General features: G+C 40.0%; 1 protein-coding gene across 1 annotated transcript; it reads left to right on the forward strand.

Annotated features, from left to right (window-relative positions):
* The first annotated feature begins 17581 nt into the window (after positions 1-17581).
* Positions 17582-18549, forward strand: LOC110318218 (olfactory receptor 4C5-like). The gene has a single exon (XM_021193063.1). It carries the CDS (start codon positions 17617-17619, stop codon positions 18547-18549), a length of 933 nt encoding a protein of 310 aa, XP_021048722.1. The 5' UTR covers positions 17582-17616.
* Positions 18550-21585: the final 3036 nt, after the last annotated feature.

Raw genomic sequence — 21585 nt, forward strand, 5'->3', positions numbered from 1 at the left:
GATCCAAAAACCATGCCACTTCATCCCTTCCAAGGCATGCAGAACTCAGCATGGAGGTGACTGAAGGCCACTGACTAGTAAATTCTGGATTTCCTTCTTAATGGTAATTTTCTTTTATTTGAGGATTTTATACCTTCATGTGTTGTTGATCAACCCATGGATGTATACTTGTGATGCCAGCAGTCAGAGGGTGGAAATATCACCATGGGTAACAGGTTGATAGAATTCTTCAAAGAAATCAAAAAGTAATTGAGTCAACCCTCCCTTCCAACTCCTTGCCTATTTACCACACAACATTTCCCTCCCAAATTTGTATGTTCTTTATTTAATCCCACTGAGTCCACTTCATGCTAACTACTGTGTATAAATATATGGGCATCCACTGAAACATAGTAGCCTTTCAGAGACCATACTCCTGAAGAATACTGACTCCTTCCCCTAATAGCCTTCATTTCCCAATAGTTTCTCATTAGCTTCACCCTAAACTCACCTTATCCATTCTGAGATTTTGGCTGGATTAACTTGTACAGGTCATATTCGTGCAATCACAGTTGTTAGGAGTATATGTGTTCAACAACCTTATTATGCCCTGAAAACTCTCTTTTACTATAAGCTTCTACTACCTTTAGTTTGAAAAATCTTCCCAAAGGCCCTTTCAACTGTAAGTCCTGGACCTGTGAGTAGTATTATGATATAGTTGTTTAAATTAGAGCTAAGTGCTCCACAGCTTCTTATCTCTGCATGGTGGCCAGTTGTAGAACTGTATATTAAGTGCCATAGAAAAAGAAAAAGAAAAATTACCTTTTTTGATAAAAATTGATAAATACACTAATTGATAAATACTCTCTGAGAGAGAGAGAGAGAGAGAGAGAGAGAGAGAGAGAGAGAGAGAGAGAGAGAGGATTGTGTAAAATCTATTTATTCTTTTTGGTACNTTTTGATAAAAATTGATAAATACACTAATTGATATATATATATATATAGAGAGAGAGAGAGAGAGAGAGAGAGAGAGAGAGAGAGAGAGAGAATTGGGATTGTGTAAAATCTATTTATTCTTTTTGGTACCGTGGTCATTTTCCCAGTAATGATCCTGACAATCAATGACCATGGGAGGGCTTTTCATCTTCTGCTGTTTCCTTCAACTTATTCCTTGAGTGTCTCAGCTTTCATTGGACTAGTATTTCACTTCATTTTTTGTATTAATTTCAAGATTTTGTTAGATTTCTTTCTTGAGACATTTGGATTTGGACAGCAAGAAGGTTTTCATTTGTTAATTTTGTATCCTGCTTCTTTGCTGAATGGGTTTATCAACTGTACAAGTTTCTGAGGGAGTTTTGGAAGTCTTTTATGTATAAAATCTATAAATAATTATAATTTGACATATTAGTTCCTATTTGCATCATTTTTATTTTTCTCTTATTTTCTTCTTCAAGTTTAGACTTCAAATACTACATGGAACAGAAATGGAGAAAGTAAACTATAAGGGTACAGTATCATCCTAGACCCACCAAGACTAAGTTCTCAGCACAAAGGTCAAAGACAGAAGATATATGACAAGGGAAAAGAGGGAGAGAACAAGAAAGAAAGGGAGCAGGCATTATTATGTAAGACAAAGAACTGACTAGATGGAGAAGAGACAGACATGGCCCATAGGAAAATGGCAATTTAAGATAAAAGGGGAATCCCCCCTTTTAGGATAAGGTGTTTTATTTTCATTGGGCATGTTAATTACATGATTGCTGGGCTTTCACACTTTGATGCTTGGTTCTTGGAAATTAGCCCCAGGAGAAGGAATAAGGGAATAAGGGAATAGACATCAAATAAGAGAATAGACTTTGGGGGCTAGCTTCAGGAATGTAATCTGACAGTTTTTTGAAAACAGAAGGAATGGGGGAGAAGGGCAAGGCCTGCCAGAGCGATGTTTGTGAGCTGGCTAGAGTCTCTTCATTCCCAGATTTTTGTTTTATCATTGGGTCATAGGCTGCTTCCTGCTGACACTGAGTTGTTTTAGGGGACCCAATGAAGCTTGGTTGCTAGTCTAGGTTGGGGAAAGCAGGCTGTGCTAGTCTATATCCAGGTTCTGTAGGACCATCTGAGGTTGAAGAAGTGTAGTCTGTGAGGCTGGACCAAGATGTTGATTCTAAGGACACATTTGAAGCTGACACTGGAGTTTCTGGAGCAGTCTACAGTTGATTTAAAATCTGTTGGAACAGAGGGATAGAGATAAAGTTACAGAATTTAGAAAAAATTATCTTGGATGTACATGTTAAACTTTTAGATTCATTATCCTGGTGATTGAGAAAAAGAGTCCCGAGACCAAGGAAATAGGGAGAGATCTCACCCTTACGAACAAGCAATAGGCAGAAAAACTTAGGCTGTTGGTTGGCAGGAATATTAATCTGGAGTCTGAGAGTTCTAGGAGCCAGAAATTTTTAGATAATTTGGCTATATAAGGTTAATTCAGGAAAAACTGTTATCTAAAAGGAGGGTCACGGTCTGGTTGTGAAGAGAATAATACAATTTGAGAGGCTTTTGTTACATTGCTTGTCTTTCCTTGAGTGTTCGGGTGGGTTCTGAAATTGAAATATTTTAGCAACATGGATAATTGGGAAAGCTTTTGAAAAATGGTAAGAGGGTAAGTCTTTAACAGCTTTGAGGGTTGGTGTGGAAAGTTTGGGAGAATTTGGATTTGTTTGCTAAAGGGAGACTTGGACGGTCAAGAGGACAAGTGGTCAGTAGTCGGGGCAGGTCATTGGCAACTGGGGTATCAACAGTGAGAGGGATTGTGACTAATGAAAGTTACTGAAGAGAGATGCAAAGAAAGAAGTTGGAAACATTGAAGTAGGTATCAGTGGAGTTTAGGAGAGAATTTGTTGGATGACCTTGACACAGACGAGGGTTTGGCTATGAGTGTGGTGTGTGTGTGTGTGTGTGTGTGTGTGTGTGTGTGTGTGTGTGTGTGTGTCAGAGAGTAGATGGCTTGGGTTTAGTTGTGTCTTAATTGAGAATGTAGAATTTGTTTAAAATAGTTGATGCCTGAGTACATCTGGACAGTTAATAAACTTAGGAGAGTCAGTTAGAGATGAATGTTTGGCAATCATTTGGATCATGAAAAGTAGAAGTGTGAGAAAAAAAGATGTGTGTGGAATAGGCAGTCATGAGGGAACAGGAACCAGAGGGTGAGGATATGTACTAATAATGGAAGGGGTGGTCTGATGAGGTTGAGGATGTATACTGACAATGGAGGGGTCAGTCTGATGAGGGTGAGGGTATGTACTAGTAATGGAGGGATCAGTCTGATGTGGCCATCTGACAGGAAGGAGCTATCATCTGTATAAAATGTAGACAGAAGTAGCTAGAAGACCCTTTTGTGTATGAGAGAGACAGAGGGGGTTCTTTGAGAGGTTTTTGGGTTTTTTTGTTTTTTTGTTTTTGGGTTTTTTTTGTTTTGTTTTGTTTTTGGACAGGACTGTAGAAGATATGGGACAGAAAGGAGAATATTTTAATCTTACAAAAATACTTATAGATGTGAGAGAGGTAGTTCAGAAGTAGCTTGGTATAGGAAATGTATCAGAAGTGAGTATTTAGGGACCTATGAGCAGAGGAAATTGGCCATGAAGGAAGGTAAAGATAAGGATTGACAATGGGCAAGGTGGTCTTAAGGTAAGGTACTATGGGTGGTATGACAGATGATTCTAGATAGGTGACTTGGAGAAGAGAGTTGAGCCTTAGAAGGTGACAGCCAGTAACTTCTGGAACTGAGGAAATTGGGGAGTGAAACATTGTTAGACTGGCTCTCAGAGAGGGAAAGGCTGTAAATAAGGAGGGTATCTATACACTGAAGCAGGTGGGAGGGAAAGGAGGAAAGGCAGGCCAAGTCTGCAGGAGTACCTGGGCAAAAAGGTGGGAACTGTCTCTGAATCCCTCGAGGAGTGAAGGACAGTCCAGACCAGTTGTTGGGGTTGTTAAGTATCTATGTGAAGGCAGAATGGTTTTGGGAGTAGACATCTGGGAGTATTGAAAAGAAAAGCCATCCAGAGACTACCCTACATGGAGTCTCATCCAATATACAGATGCCAAACCCAGACACTATTATGGATGCCGAGAAGTGCTTGCTGACAGGAGCCTATATAGCTGTCTCCTGAGAGGCTCTGCCAGAGTCTGACAAATTCAGAGATGGATACTGGAAGCCAAGCATTGGACTGAGCATGGGGAATCTAGTGGAGGAGTCAGGGGAAGGACTGAAGGAGCTGAAGAGGTTTGCAATCCCATAGGAAGAACATCAATATCAACCAACCAGACTGCCCAGAGCTCCCAGGAACTAAGCCACCAACCAAAGAGTACACATGGAGCAACCCATGGCTCCAACCACATATATAGCAGAGGATGGCCTTATCTGGCATCAGTGGGGAGGCAAGGTCCTTGGTCCTGTAAAGGCTTGATGCCCCAGTGTAGGGGAATGCCAGGGTGAGGAATCAGGAGTGGGTGGGTAGAGGAGTACCCTTATAGAAGCAAAGGGAAGGAGGGATGGGATAGGGAGTTTCCAGAAGGGAAATTGGGAAAGGGGATAACATTTGAAGTGTAATATATAAAATATCCAGTGAAAAAGAACACATCTTTAATATTTAGGCCTAAAAAGTGAGTGGTAGGTATTATCAGGGTAATGGAGAGGATGCCTAAGGGTTAGAGAATTAAGGATTTAAAGGGACAACAGTCAGTGGAGTGAAAGTCCTGGAATAAGTGAAAGGTTCTGATAGGTGTTTCTTTGTTTGTTTGTTTGACTGTTAATGTGAGATTATTGTGGGGTAAAGAGGTATGACACAGAAATGATGGGTTTGAGGCCTAGGCAGAAACTGGTTAAGAGTAGGAAGTTTGGGGGTTTGGCGATGTAGGCAGAAGGGTCATTGAGTAGGTCAAGAGGGGTTTGTGATGTGCTGCAATGAAAAGGGAGATGGTGCCCCCACGCAGTGGGCTTGACTAAGAAGTGAGTAGAGGCCCACAGAGGTTGGGGGATTTTGGAAAGTCGGAGTGTTCACATGGAGGCTGAGAAAGGAAGAAGAGAGATGTAGGAGTATCCTAAGAGCTGTTGTCATGGGGAAAAGACAAAATTTGTGCTTGAATATGATAGAAATAACATCCTTTCCTAGTAAAGGAATGGGGCATAAGGGAATGAGGAGAAAAAAGACTTGAAAAGAGCACATTAATGGGTTGTGTATTGTGACTATAGGTGAGGGAGCTGGATGAGTGGGACCCAAACAGTAATGTAGAGAGGAGTAAAGAAATAATGAACAACTCTGTGGGAACTAAGGAGTGCAGGGGAAAGGGGGGGAGGGAAGAGCCCGAGTCTGGCCAAAGTTCCTCCTGTGCTCTGGGCAGGTGGACTCCGGAGGGCTGCCAGAAGCTTTCCACTCAGCCCCAGGTGGCCATCTAAGCCACTGACCCCACTCGACTGGGGGGGGGCATGGACAAGGGACAGCCCCTGAAACCAGGGGCCCTGGGACGACACCCTGTAGCCCCAGGATTACAGGAGGGAGGGCAGAGGGGGAGAGGTTCCCATGCAGGCGAGAGTAAGCACAGAGGGCCTTGATGAACAGAGACAGTCTATGGTTTTAGAGCTTTATTGTAGAAAGGCAGGGAGAAAGGAGAGAAGGTAGAAAGAGAGAGAGAGACTGGCCATGGCCAAGAGGGGAGAAAGGGGAAAAGAAGAGAAGAAAAAGTTAGAGTAGGAGAGAGAGAGCAAGAGGGAGAGACAGTAAGAGAGTGAGAGGAGAATAAGGGGAGTAAGAGTGAGGTGGGGCTAAGCAGCCCTTCTTATGGTGGGCTGTTATCTTTACTGTTGCTAGGTAACTGGGAGGAGTCTAGCCTGAAGGTCAGAAGCTTGGGACATTGTCTACATGACTACTAACCATACTTCTCCTGTGGGGGTGGAAGGGGCGGTAACTTCGACAGGAGCCAGGGTTCCAGGAGACATGAGGGAACTCCTTCTGTCCCCTGTAGGTGAATTATCACCACCGGGTTCCACACCTCAACTCAACTGGAGACCAGACTGTCTATGTATAGCCCATTGTCCACCGTCAAATTGCATTCCTAGACTCATACATGACTTTTTTAAGCCTTTATTACTTAAGCTTTATATCTTCAGACTTCTGTATACTTTAGGTTACTTTCTTAGTCCCACATATTTTTTTATCATTCCTTTTCCTTGACCTACATGATTTACTTGTCTGTTTCTCATAACCTTTAGGAACTCCAAATTGCTATTAGTGTGAAGCCTGCCAGCAAGGCAAACTGTACATACTCAATGGACTGATCAGGCTTCTGAGTGTTTGCTGTTGTTAAAGATACAGTTAGACACCAATATCATCAGAGATCTGCGAAGGATAAATCTGAGTAGAAAGTATAATTTACAAAGGATCTGTACAGATCAAAATGACAGAGTCTCACTTAGATGGCTGTTTGAGACTTGGGCAGTTCCTTGTAGAAGCTACCGGGCTTCAGATGTCAGAAAAGAGCAGCATTTAATTTTTAGCTGTGGCACAGAGCGATGGACGTTCTGATGGTTGTCAGATTCAGATCTGAGGAATTTTTCCTGTAGAGGAAAAACTTGGGAAAACTGACCTTACCTTTGACAAGGCAAAGCACAGCAGTCAGTTCTAAAATGTCTGCAGTTTGTGCAGGTTCCTTGCAGCAGCTGAGGCCATCAGGCAGTTTTTCCCAGTGGTAAGTGTGACCACAGTCCAGATGGAGTTGTCAGTGATGTGTCCCATCTGTTTTCTTTCAAGACTTTAAAGCTTCATCCTGATAGCAGAGTGTCTCTATTTATTGTGGGAAGCTTTGTTTTGTTTTTGAACATTTTAAATGTTATAGTCACCAGATCTCTAAGGTGTTTGAGGGCCATTAAGTATATTCTACTAAGTATATCTAATCTTAAGCTTAACCTTGAAAACACTATATATACAAGAGGCTAACTAAAACTTATTTTGGTAATTAAGTATGACTAACAGTATAGTTTTAAACACATTATAGAATTTAATTATTTGTAAGGTAACTGATTTTTAACTTGTATGTTTTAATTATCTTTAATAGTGTATAATAAGTTAATAGTGCTTTTATAAGATTAGGACTTACAGCTTTATCCCTGTTAGCTTTGAGCCTTTAAGTTTGAGTTGAAGACTTAACTGGAGGCCTTTTATCATGAAAACAAACCATAAACCATAAATGTAGTAAATATTTGTCATTACAGAACATTACAGGCTTTCTTTTTAATAACTCAGTTTAAGCTGTAGGCAGTGTCAGGACAAGAAAGAGTTAAGGTAGGACAGGGGCAAAGACCTTGGCAAGAAAGGTATGAGATAGCTAAGGTCATAAACTATATCATAGCTTATTTGGTCATCAGCAGTGGAGAATTTGACTTTAGGAAGAGAGAGGGGCAAAGAAGGCAGTTGTGACAGTGTATCAGCAGGGCATAGCTGACATGGGAGCAAGTCTGGCCTAGATGGCCAGTCAGCTGTCAGACAGGGAATTTGGTTTTAAGACAGGAGGGGAAAGGCACATTGGACTGAAAGGAATGGCATTTTGGAAATAAGGTTGTGAGGAGGAAGCAGGACTGTGGGTGTGGCACAGTTAAAACAAGCTTCCTGGTGGTAGAGTCGGTGTGGGTCACAGTAGCTCTATATGGGTCTAAGGAAGCTACAGGGTTTCCAGGTGGAAGCTGAGGTACTGAAGGGATGTCACAGAGTCCCAGAGGACCTTAGGGGTTGGTGTATGTCAGTAATGGTCCCAGGAAAGCTCCAGTTCCTAGAAGCACAAGAGAGCAATGATGGGTTATGGGTTGTTAAGGAGCATTAGAGGCTGAGTTGGGCCATTTACTCCTCCCCACCAAGTCAGGCTGGATTGAGCTGTGCAGAATGGGTGGGGCTACCATGAGAGTGAGTGTGGCTGCAGAGCAGATGGGCAGGGATAAGAAGGGGCCTCTTGGAGCGTTACCAGAGCTCAGGCAGGCTGAAAGGAAGAGAGGAGATATTCAGACAGCTGTGGGCAGTGGGGTAGCAGCAGCCGTAGCAATTTATGCCTGAAGGATGTGCCCTACAGTGTCAGAGCCAGGGGGCTAGCTGAACAGGCACCTGGCAGCACAGAGTGTCTGGCAGTCGGTATTCCTGCAGTGCGCAGAGGGTTAAATAGGACATGAAACTGCACAAAGTTCAGAAAGTTTAAGAGTCACAGAGGGCTTAGAGCAGACAGATGCGAAAATAGACATATTCAGGTACCAAAGTTATTGCTGGGCTCTAAAGTACATGGTTAATATAAGTTTCTTAAGTGGGGGAAAGTGTTTTCACTATCGGTGAAGGTTCTTGGGCCAAAACAGAAACAGAATATCCTCTTTAATCTCAAGAGGCTGGAACAGAATATGTAGAAAGGCAAGGGTCCTCACCCAGACTCCATCACCAAGAACTCCAGGGGGTCCAGGCCCAGTGGGTTCAGAAAATCCAGGACATGGTTTCCAGACAGTTAAGGGCAGACACTGGTGGCTTCCAGCAGTGCAGCTACCAAATGTGAAAGGACAGAATCTCAACCACACCAAACTGGAATGTGCTCATCAGAAGTGTAGAAATCCAAGGAGTTTAGAGGAAAACACACCAATTAGATATTGTTGGATGGAGAAGGCTGGCCTCTGAAGGTCGGGGATTGGGGAGGGTGGTGGACTGTAGACTGATATCTGAGTTACAGCATCAATGTTAAAGTACAGTATAGGCTCAGGACCACCAAGAGCTAGTTCTCAGCACAAAGGAGATCTATTTGCCCCAGAAGGACAAAGGGCAGGGAATAAGAGACAAGGGATAGAGGGTGAAAGAAAAAGATAAAGGAACAAGGGAGATGGGAAAAGGGTATTTGTCCCAGAAGTGAAAAAAGGACTGCCTCTGGATAGAGAGGAGACAGACATGATCCACAGAAAAAATGGTAGTTTATAAAGGTAAAAGGGGAAACCCCGTGTTAGGATGATGTGTTTAATTTTAACTGGGCATTTTAAGTAGGTAAGTCAAAGGGGGCCTTTGATTGCTGAACTCCAACAGTTTGGAAGTGGCCAAATAAGGGAATAGACTTCGGGGATAGCTTCAGTGTCCCTTCATGGACATTGTGGTTGTTTGAATAGGATTGGCCTTATAGACTCATGTATATGAATGTTTGACCCACAGGAAGTGTTACTATTAGAAGGTCTGGCATTATAGGTGTGGCTTTGTTGGAGGAAGTGTGTCACTGTAGGGGTGAACTTTGAGGTCTCAGAAGCTTAAGTCAGTGCTCTCCCTGTTGCCTGCAGATCAAGATGTACAGCTCTCAGCTCCTTCTCCAACACCACGTCTGCCTGCATACCACCATCCTCCTGCCATGATGAAAATGGATTAAACCTCTGAAACTATAAGCCAGCCACTGCAGGGCAGTAGACCATGAGAAGAAGCCTGGTAAGGTTAAACTAAATGCTAGAAGCCCCAGAGACCCTGAAGGGATGGACAGTAGGAGCTTCTCCTGCTCCAGATGCCAGTTCCCTGTCACGTAGCTGCAAGCCCCATAGATTTGTAGTATCAGTCATGTAAGGGCAATGCCCCAAGCCTCTCTATGTGTAGATGAGGCATCCCTAACATTTCAGACCAGGGCAATAGGAAAAAAAAAAGATGTGACCAAAGTCAAGTAGGCTCAAAGCAGAGTTCTCCATGCTAATGAGGGGCCTAGAGGCCCATAGGGCTCAGCCAATAAACCTCCCTTCCCAGACATTCCTCCCTGCAAAAGGTATTTAATCTCAGGCCCACCCTGAAAAGTGGGAAATGGTTTTACACATCCATTTTCTGCCATGACAATAAACTGTTTAAAACCATGGACTGCTTCTTTTCATTGAGATTCACTGTGGGGAGCCATGGAGAAGCCCTTCCCCTACAGAGCCACAGCCTAGTCTCCCAGTAGGAGGCCTCACTCTACTCCCAACCACAACTGCCACCAAGCCTGCCTAGCTAAGGACAATCATCCCTGTGAGGCAAGCCAGAGCTCCACCCCACCACCACCACCACCATGTTGGCCCCAGCCCAAGGTCCCTGACTTCATTTTCTGCTCTTCTGCAACTCCTAGCAGCCTGGATGTCCAAGCGTCTGAGAACCCCACAGCCCAGACTTGTTGTAGGCCCTGAGACCCCCAGCCTCTTCTGGATTTCCATGTCTCAAATTGTGCTTTCCCAGCCCTGAAGCCTTGCCTTGGAGCTTCCCTTCAGCCTAGCATGTCCCCCAGCAATTTTGTGGAGTAGATGCTGCCACACTCCCATAGCAGAGTGAACATGGGCAAATAACCATACAAGATACCATTAAATGTTTTCCTTTATAAGATTTGCTATGGTTACAGTGTCTGTTCAGAGCAATAAAACCCTAAGACAGAAGTTGGTACCAGGGACTGGGGCATTGATGTGATAGGCCTGACAATGTTTTAGTTTGAGGAATGTACATTTCAGAACTATGGATTAGGAAAGCTGTAGAATGCTTTAAGTAGGACTTAATGGACCATCCTAGAAAATAGTGATACTCAGAATAAATTGAAATGTACAGAACTGGCTCAAGAAGTTCCAGAGAAGAATTTTATTATGTGGCCTGGACATCATTGTTGTTATATTTTGGCAAAGAATGTGCTGGGTTTAGCCTTTGTCCAAACAGTTTGCCTGAGGCTAACATGAAGAGTTTTTGATTAATTCTATTAGCAGAAGAAAACTCAAAACAGCCTGATATTAAATAGAATAAAGGCAATGGTAACCTCAGGGGGAAGATCCCATCCAGCAAGGCTTCCAGTTTGTGAAAAGGAATTAAAAGAGATCGAACCCTTATTAAAACTAGGGTGCAAAACTTAAGCCTACAAATAGGTCTCCATGGCATCAATCAGGAAATAGATAGACATAGAGAAGACCAAATGTTTACAGCCCATCTGGTCTTCAGTCTTGCTTCTGTCCAGTATTTCCTTACTATGTTCCCTTTCCTCCATATGGAAGGATGGTGTATGTCCTGTGCCATTGCATGCTGGAAGTATGTGAACTCCTTTTTTATTTTGATTTTATAGGGGACTACAGTTAAGAGATTATATAAGTCTCAGAAGAAACTTTGAACTTTAAACAAGTTTGAGATTATTATAGACTATGGGGACTTTTGAAGTTGCACTAAATGCATTTTACATTTTACATTATGTTATGAATACAAGTCTATGAGGGTCAAGGACTGGTATGTGGTAGTTTGAATAGGAATGCTTCCCATAAACTTGTGTATGTAAAAGCTTTATCCATAGGAAGTGCCACTATTACAAGGTATGGCTTTATTAGAGTAGGTGTTGACTTGCAGGAAGATGTGATGTGTGAACTTAGAGGTCTTGGGTGTGTGAACTTAGAGGTCTTGGGTGCTCAAGTCCATTCTGTCCGTGATGCCTGCAGATCAAGATGTCCAGATTTCAGCTCCTTCTCCAGCACCATGTCTGCTTGCCCACCACCATGCTCCTACTGGGACAATAATGAACTAACAACTGATATTGCAAGCCAGTCCCAGTTGAATGTTTCCCCTTATAAGAGTTGCCACAATCATGGTGTCTGTTCACAGCAATAAAAATTCTAACTGTAACAGTTATTTTCTATTGTTCCTGATTTAATAGAAATGCTTTTCCTTTTTTGCCATTTAGCTTGGATGTTAACTGCGGCTTTGTTCTTCCCTGCCATGACAGACTCTTATTCCTCTGGATGTTAAACCAAAATAAACATTTACTGCCAAAAGCCACTTTTGGTCAAAGTATTTTATTATAGAAAGAGAAAAGTAACAGATATACCAAGTATTAATCTTGGCTCCTCATTCAATTAAATTATCATTTATTTTTTACAATGTAGAAATGATAGTAAATTGAAGCTGAGAAAATCAGATTACAGAGTTTACAGTAGAGGAATGTTGTACAGCAGTTTCTGCCAAGATTGAAACATTTCTTTATGTAAGGAAGTTCTTTAAGTCAGAAAGTAAACAATTCAAAATACCTCCAGGAAGTTACTGAAACTAACAGGATTCACTAGGCCCCTCCCTAAAGCCAAACTACAAAGAAAGATTCTCAGACAAAGTTGCAAAGAAAACTCCAAGACCATACCAGCTGCAGAAGAAGCAGACATGAGCACATCTACCTGGAAAGGGTTAAAGCAAATGAGCATCCTAGAAAGCATCCTGTCCAAACTCTGAGCTACCTGCAGGCTCTGCAGTGTGTTCTATAGTCCCAGAATTTTTAGCTGTCTTTATCCTTGCTGAGGTAGGTTTTGGTGACATAGGTGTCATTGAGTTATTTCTGTTCCTGCATTCCTGTGAGGTACTTCTATAAAACTCCTTAATTCACTGCATTGGACACCTGTGCTATTCACAATTTGGTCTGTTATGTAGGGTGGGTAGATGCATGTGTTGTGTTTCCCTGGGAAAAGTCTTATCATTAACAAGGAATTATCCAAGCTACTAATATTAAGAAATATTGTGACTACATTATTGAAGAACTGTCTTTTTAGCCTGTGATTATCTATCCTTAAAACACTGATAAAAGAAACAGGCCTGTTTTGCTCTGAGTTAGATACTTTTCATGTATTGCTCAGTCTTCCCATTAACACTGTTTTATAAGACATATTATTAATGTTGTTTTATGGGCTGAAACCAGATCCCTCACCCATTTCCCCTGGACTGGACTATTCTGGGTTTTAGGTATCAGGCTGTAAATCATTTCCCACACAGAATTACACAGATGTGACTTGCTCATCTATCTGGCTCTTTCCCAAACTTTTGATCACAGATGTCATGGGCACAAAAGAGAAAATTGGATATGTTTACTTAAATGACATCTTGGCTAAGGAAGCTAATGCCTGACCTCTGGGAGCTGAGAGGTTGAGGTAGCCCTAACATCTCTCATTTATATAAAATGTACCGATCATTCCCTGAATCCACTCATGCAAATGCTGGTAAGGACAGAGTTTGGGGATCCCTGAACTAAAGACCACATAGGCATAAGTACCCACAGGGTTCTGAGTTTACAACCTATTTTGTTCCAGACTTTCAGGAATCAATGAAGGTGTCCATGGGCTTCCTTGGAGAAAGATTTGAAATAGCCGGCTTCAGCACCTGCTACTCCAAGGAAAGGTACATGTAGGACTGATCTCTGCAGCTTGCAATCCCTAACTTTTCTATGTGCCTGTTCTTTGCTATTCGGGGGTTTTACATAAGGTAAGAGCTCAGGGTTTTATATTAGTTAAAATGATATATTTTACCTAATTATCCAGGCAGACACATAGAAGAGTAGCTTAGAGAAAGATGTGCTACGACGTTTGGGTGTTTTATCCCATCAATTTCTTGATTACTTTGAAGCTTACTTTAACGTTTTATTTTCTATCTTGGAATGCTTAACCCTCGTATCCACAGGATGGTATGATCTTTAGGGCAAAAGAAATCCAACAAATCCTTTTGNTGGCAATGAGTTTTGGGTCACTGACAAGGAAAATAAATACATTTAAAGAAAAATGGGTACACTTGAAAGGAAGCAGCTAGTGGAAGGTTAGGGAATGCTAACTTCACAGGCGCTGGTCNCTGCCAAGAAACTGACTTGCCATGGAATGTAAATATTTAGAGGAAATATAACCTGCATTTCCCTTATGAATGACCTTATGAGTGTTGTCCCTTTAGCTGGTGTCACCGTCTATGAGTCAGGTTGCTCTTACACGCACAGCTCAAGCCCCAGCTTCCGTAAAACTCAAGTGTCTGCCTGTCTGGTTCGCTTGTTTCTGAGTAATATATTAAATTCAGACAAGATAGATTTAAATATGTGTTTCTAATGCTGTAAGTTTGGTCATGAAGTAACCAAATCTCCTAATAAACTAAGGATCACTCTGGACACCATGGCCTCAAACCTGATAGTAAAGGAAAGTTNTTATTAAATTATTTATCTAACTGAAAAATAACATTCTTTGTATAAAACCCAGAATCTTTTNTTGACACAAAAATTTTTCTAATTTTTACAATTCAGGCATGCATTATCAGTATACAGTGTGCTTTTTCTGAAGTGTTTCTGTGAGTATTTAGCTTTTGAGATAATATAAGCTATTTTATATTTTGTGTTTCCCATTCATAAATTCAAAATTGCTAATTCTATTTGAAAAATATTTTAATGTCTACTTGACATTTTATAGATCTAAGTCATTTAATTATTCATCCTTATGTAAACATTAAAGTTGTTATTTCTTTTTGTTATCATGAATATGTGCTTTGAAACATCTTCATCCATTACACTTGAAACCTATGGAATATGTGGCTAAAGTCATAACCAATGAAATGTCCCTTGTCCCTTGGAGTCAGATCTCAAAAGATATCAACTACTATTTATCAACTGTGGATTATACAAGTAAAGAAATCTCTGTCAGTTTACAGCTTTAATTGTGTTCACTTTAACTTTAATAGNTTAAGTTTAATTGTGTTTAACTTTAATAGTTCAATTTTTAATTGTGTCTTTGTAACTNATGAGATAAACCAATTTGACATTTTCACTTATAAATTTCTTCTCTATGTATATGTATATGCTTGTGTATGTATATATGCATGTATATGCATGTGTGTATACTTGTTGATGTAAATACATAAATACATGTAATTATTTTTTCTGTTTCCCAATGATCTGGGTTTTTCTTTCTCCCTCTTAGTTCTTGGTAGCTCTGAGGAAAGACTGTTTGGAAAGTTGCCTAGTTCCTGAAAATCTTCTAGGAACAATGTGTGATTACTATTTCACAGACATTTTAAAATGTCTGTAAAAAATAATGTCCTCTTGTCTCTAAACTAGATTTGTTTCCTTGCTGGGTTCACCTGAGTTCTTTGGTTTGCTTATATTTTTAAAGTACCAAGAATATTACAAATTCTTATTTTTATATGTCTAAATGTATTTATTTCTGCATTTAACCATTTTCTGAATAAATTCAAAAGTTCGTTTCTTACTTTCTGAGTTGAGTTAACAATTTATCTTCTGGTTAATATTAAAGTAAATATTTTGATAATATAAATAATAATATGCATTTTATTATGTTTCTCTGTTATTAAAAATCTCAAGTGTATGGAAATCTGTATGTTTGGGGGATGAGATTGCTCAGTAGCTAAAGAGCTACAAGCACAGAAGAACCTGAGTTTGGATCCCTAGCACCATGTAAAATCTGGGCATGTCATCACCTGTTTAAAATAGTTACACTGAGAGAGTGAAGACCAGCCAGGGCCTGCCAGTCTAGTCAGTCACTGAGTTCCAGGAATAGTGAGCTAGCCTATCTCAAACAATAAGGAGAGCAGTTCAGAAAGACGCATCACGTTGACCTCTGTCCTCTTGGTCTACAGACACATATGGAAACACACCGACACAAATTCACATACCAAAAAAACACACATCACACACACCACACAAAAATAAAAAAAGAATTAAGTTTTCCCTTACTAAATCACCTTTCTTAAACTGTGATATTATGTGTAAAATGCCCACACAAATCTAAACATGACTAAAGGTCTGAAATAATGAGTTCTGAAGTTTAAAGTATCTTTGTGAAATATTCCATTTCATCATGCTGTGTGTTCTCTTCACCAAAGGATTCATTCAGGGTATTTTAAGTTAAGCTGTGTGTGTGTGTGTGTGTGTGTGTGTGTGTGTGTGTGTGTGTGTGAATCCATATCTAAAAGAGCAAAAGGCTATGCACTTATAATATAACCAATACTATGGTCCAAATTTAAGGAACTTTAAAACTGGGGCTTGCTGCTTTGTGCCCCCATCTGTGTAATTGTGAAAAATACATAAAAGAAATTGTTTGCTTCTTCAACCTTTACCAGCCACAATTTTAATTGTTTTGTTATTCACAGATCAATCAATTATCCAAATTGCTAACTAGATCCATGAAGCAAATAAACAATGTGACAGAATTCATCCTGCTTGGGCTGACACAGAACCCAGATGTGCAGAAANGCTAAAGTCATAACCAATGAAATGTCCCTTGTCCCTTGGAGTCAGATCTCAAAAGATATCAACTACTATTTATCAACTGTGGATTATACAAGTAAAGAAATCTCTGTCAGTTTACAGCTTTAATTGTGTTCACTTTAACTTTAATAGNTTAAGTTTAATTGTGTTTAACTTTAATAGTTCAATTTTTAATTGTGTCTTTGTAACTNATGAGATAAACCAATTTGACATTTTCACTTATAAATTTCTTCTCTATGTATATGTATATGCTTGTGTATGTATATATGCATGTATATGCATGTGTGTATACTTGTTGATGTAAATACATAAATACATGTAATTATTTTTTCTGTTTCCCAATGATCTGGGTTTTTCTTTCTCCCTCTTAGTTCTTGGTAGCTCTGAGGAAAGACTGTTTGGAAAGTTGCCTAGTTCCTGAAAATCTTCTAGGAACAATGTGTGATTACTATTTCACAGACATTTTAAAATGTCTGTAAAAAATAATGTCCTCTTGTCTCTAAACTAGATTTGTTTCCTTGCTGGGTTCACCTGAGTTCTTTGGTTTGCTTATATTTTTAAAGTACCAAGAATATTACAAATTCTTATTTTTATATGTCTAAATGTATTTATTTCTGCATTTAACCATTTTCTGAATAAATTCAAAAGTTCGTTTCTTACTTTCTGAGTTGAGTTAACAATTTATCTTCTGGTTAATATTAAAGTAAATATTTTGATAATATAAATAATAATATGCATTTTATTATGTTTCTCTGTTATTAAAAATCTCAAGTGTATGGAAATCTGTATGTTTGGGGGATGAGATTGCTCAGTAGCTAAAGAGCTACAAGCACAGAAGAACCTGAGTTTGGATCCCTAGCACCATGTAAAATCTGGGCATGTCATCACCTGTTTAAAATAGTTACACTGAGAGAGTGAAGACCAGCCAGGGCCTGCCAGTCTAGTCAGTCACTGAGTTCCAGGAATAGTGAGCTAGCCTATCTCAAACAATAAGGAGAGCAGTTCAGAAAGACGCATCACGTTGACCTCTGTCCTCTTGGTCTACAGACACATATGGAAACACACCGACACAAATTCACATACCAAAAAAACACACATCACACACACCACACAAAAATAAAAAAAGAATTAAGTTTTCCCTTACTAAATCACCTTTCTTAAACTGTGATATTATGTGTAAAATGCCCACACAAATCTAAACATGACTAAAGGTCTGAAATAATGAGTTCTGAAGTTTAAAGTATCTTTGTGAAATATTCCATTTCATCATGCTGTGTGTTCTCTTCACCAAAGGATTCATTCAGGGTATTTTAAGTTAAGCTGTGTGTGTGTGTGTGTGTGTGTGTGTGTGTGTGTGTGTGTGTGTGAATCCATATCTAAAAGAGCAAAAGGCTATGCACTTATAATATAACCAATACTATGGTCCAAATTTAAGGAACTTTAAAACTGGGGCTTGCTGCTTTGTGCCCCCATCTGTGTAATTGTGAAAAATACATAAAAGAAATTGTTTGCTTCTTCAACCTTTACCAGCCACAATTTTAATTGTTTTGTTATTCACAGATCAATCAATTATCCAAATTGCTAACTAGATCCATGAAGCAAATAAACAATGTGACAGAATTCATCCTGCTTGGGCTGACACAGAACCCAGATGTGCAGAAACTCTTGCTTGTCATATTTGCACTCATCTACTCTCTTACCCTCATTGGCAACCTGCTCATTATTGTAACAGTCATCTCTAGCCCAACACTAGGATCCCCAATGTACTTTTTTCTGTCCTTCTTATCCTTCGTAGACGGCTGCTGCTCTTCCACCATGGCCCCTAAAATGATATTTGACTTACTTGCTGAAAAGAAAACAATCTCCTTCAATGGCTGCATGACTCAGATCTTTGCAGAACATTTCTTTGGTGGAGTTGAAATCATCCTTCTCACAGCTATGGCCTATGACCGCTATGTGGCCATCTGCAAGCCACTACACTACATGATCACAATGAACAGGAGAGTATGTGGCTTCCTGGTTTCCATGGCCTGGGCTGGGGGATTTCTTCATGCTTTGATTCAAATTCTTTTTATAGTTTGGTTGCCTTTCTGTGGCCCAAATATCATTGACCATTTTATCTGTGACCTTTTCCCTCTCTTAAAACTTTCTTGCACTGACAACCATGACTTTGGACTCTTTGTTGCTGCCAANAGTGGGCTAATGTGTATGCTAATTTTTTCTATTCTTCTCACCTCTTATGNACTCATCTTTTGNTCTCTAAAGACTCATAGCACTGAAGAACAGCTGAAGGCTCTCTCCACCTGTGCCTCCCATATAACAGTGGTCCTCCTATTCTTTGTACCCTGCATATTTGTTTACCTTAGGCCCGTGGTCATCTTCCCCTTTGACAAAGCTGTGGCTGTGTTCTATACTGTGATAACACCCATGCTAAACCCTTTAATCTATACCCTCAGGAACACAGAAGTGAAAAATGCCATGAGAAAACTCTGGAACCAAAGAAAACCTGGGAAAAGATTTACATGAATAGAAAGGATAACAATAGCTTTGTTTTCTATTTTTCAAATGTGACTCATGTAAATAATATTGCTATTGAACTCAGAATATGTGAATATATTTCATTATCCTTATCTTCTATAATTGTNTGGGTTTCTCTTTCATAAAAGTTGATATTTTACTAAAGATAACTGAAAGTTCTTCTACTTAGAACATTTTGAGCAATAATAGTCTTTGGGGCAAAATTGATCCCAAAACTTAGCCATACTACCCAAGTCCAGGAATAATGTTGACATTATAACCTTGCTTTTTCCAGAATAAATGATTTTCTTTGATCAAAGCCAAGGAGTGGTACAAATTTCTTCCCCATATATCTATAGAATAATATAGATAACTCAATAACTCAGTCTCTTGGGTAGAAGGTGTTTACTGGAGCTTTTCGTGTGTGTGAAAAAAAATCTTCCACATACTTTTTTTTCCCCAAAACATCTTGCCTTGGATAGGTCAGTTTGTAAGAAGAAAGGTACTCAATACATAAAACTAATCAGAAATAACTTTCAAATACTTTAATCTGCATATACATTTATAGATCAATGAGTTAGAGAATAATTTGAGACATACTATACATACTATAATTATTAGGGGAAGACATTTATTGTCTGCAGCTCTTCATCTTAAATAGGGTCTAATGAAATTTTCCTATTCTTGGCATGATGAGGCATGTTCTCTGGTCTTTTCATTAGGCAGGTTTTTATTAGACAACCATTCTTGTTAGAATTCCATGCACGCAGCTTCCCTGTCATGTCTAGAAGAATCAGTAGCATACGTTAGATATTGCATTTTTTTCTTCCCCCCTCTTCTGTGATTACAGGCAATTAATGGCTTCTGACAGAAGGATGATCAGCTTTCTCCAAGCACAAGTTCCCTATTGTTATCCACGTGCTCAGTCTTAAACACATGTACATAATACAACACTAAATTAACTTACTAGGTTGTACATGTGTGTGTGTGTGTGTGTGTGTGTGTGTGTGTGTGTGTGTGTGTGTGAAGTTAAAGAAGATTTAATGAATTTAAGTTGGACAGGAAGTTGAGATAGCTGCAGGATGCAGGAAGAAGTAGAGGTGGAGACAAAAGAGGCAGAAATGGTGTAAATGTAGTACTCATTGTGTGAAATTCTCAAAACAATTAAAGATGAATATAATCAGATTTAGGAGGAAGAAAGAAAATAACAGATCAGAGTCAATAAAGCAATATCCCAAAACTTAGCAATTTCATTTCTACTGTCATAAAGACCAATTTATCAAAGTGACTCTTTAGACACACCTACATCTATATTATATATAACCATTTACCTCCAATTTGGAAATAATTTTTTCTTAACCATTTTCTGATCACTAAATAATGATATTCTGACCTTCTGGTCGGTTCCAGCACCAGGTCACCTTGGACGCAGAATCAGCAGACAATCCCACGGACCCTAGAGGACTCTCCATGCGATCTTAGGATCACTGGTGATCAGAACACAACATCTGCTCCAATCCAATAGCACAGGACCTGAGACAGCAGTAGGGAAGCAGAAAACCGGCTTGGCCAGGGGCACAAGTACCTTCAGGTCGGTGCTAGTCCCAGGTCACCTTGGGCACAGAGTTGGTGGACACCCCCACATTCCCTAGAGGACTCTCCACACGATCTTAGGATCACTGGTGAGCAGAACAAAACATCAGTTCCAATCTAAGTGTGACAGGCCTGTGACAGCAAGAACAAGGACACCAGAGCCCTTCCTGAGCAGAGCCTCAGGTTCCTTTTGATCAGTTCTGGATTACCTTGGTTTCCAACAGACCAGACAGTTCCATGGTCCTCAAAGGAGACACCACTTCCAGGCACTGTAACTTGCCCAGGATCTTAGAACAACAGGATCCTAGGATAACAGGAGCTGGGTCACACCAGTATTTCAGGGTCTCAGAGGTAGCTTGACTGCCAAGAACTCTGACACACCCAGAATCTCAGGTTCACAGGAGCCCACAATCAAAGGATCACAGAGAAAGCTGGACTCTGAGGAGTCCTGAATCAACTGGGATTATAGGAAGGACAGCCTCCAATCAGATATGTTGAGGGCAGCAAGCACTTGAGATAATCAAATGGCAGGAGGCAAGCATAAGAACAGAAACAACAGAAACCAAGGTTACTTGGCATCATCAGAACCAAACTCTACCACCATAGTAAGTCCTGGATACACCATCACACCAGAAAAGCAAGATATTGATCTAAAGTTACGTCTCGTGATGATGATGGAGGACTTTAAGAAGGAAATGCAGGAAAACACAGGTAAGCAGCTAGAAGCCTTTAAAGAGAAAACACAAAAATCCCTTAGAGTGTTACAGGAAAACACTACCAAACAGGTGATGGAATTGAACAAAACCATCAACGATCTAAAAATGGTAGTAGAAACAATAAAGAAAACCCAAAGGGAGACAACTCTGGAGATAGAAACCCTAGGAAAGAAATCAGGAACCATAGATACAAGCATCAGCAACAGAATACAAGAGATGGAAGAGAGAATCTCAGGTGCAGAAGATTCCATAGGGAACATGGACACAACAATCAAAGAAAATTCAAATTGCAAAAAGATCCTAGCTCAAAACATCCAGGAAACCCAGGACACAATGAGAAGACAAGACCTTCGGATAATAGGAGTAGATGAGAATGAAGATTTTCAACTTAAAGGGCCAGAAAATATCTTCAACAAAATTATAGAAGAAAACTTCCCATACCTAAAAAAAGAGATGCCCAATGAACATACAAGAAGCCTACATAACCCCAAATAGACTGGACTAGAAAAGAAATTCTTTCCAACACATAATAATCAGAACAACAAATGCACTAAATAAAGATAGAATATTAAAAGCAGTAAGGGGAAGGGGCCAAGTAACATATAAAGGCAAGCCTATTAGAATTACGCCAGACTTCTCACCAGAGACTATGAAAGCCAGAAGATCCTGGACAGATGTTATACAGAAACTAAGAGAACACAATGCCAGCCCAGGATACTATACCCAGCAAAATTCT

The sequence above is a fragment of the Mus pahari genome, chromosome 3 (assembly GCF_900095145.1).
Source record: "Mus pahari chromosome 3, PAHARI_EIJ_v1.1, whole genome shotgun sequence".
NCBI classification, from domain to species: domain Eukaryota; kingdom Metazoa; phylum Chordata; class Mammalia; order Rodentia; family Muridae; genus Mus; species Mus pahari.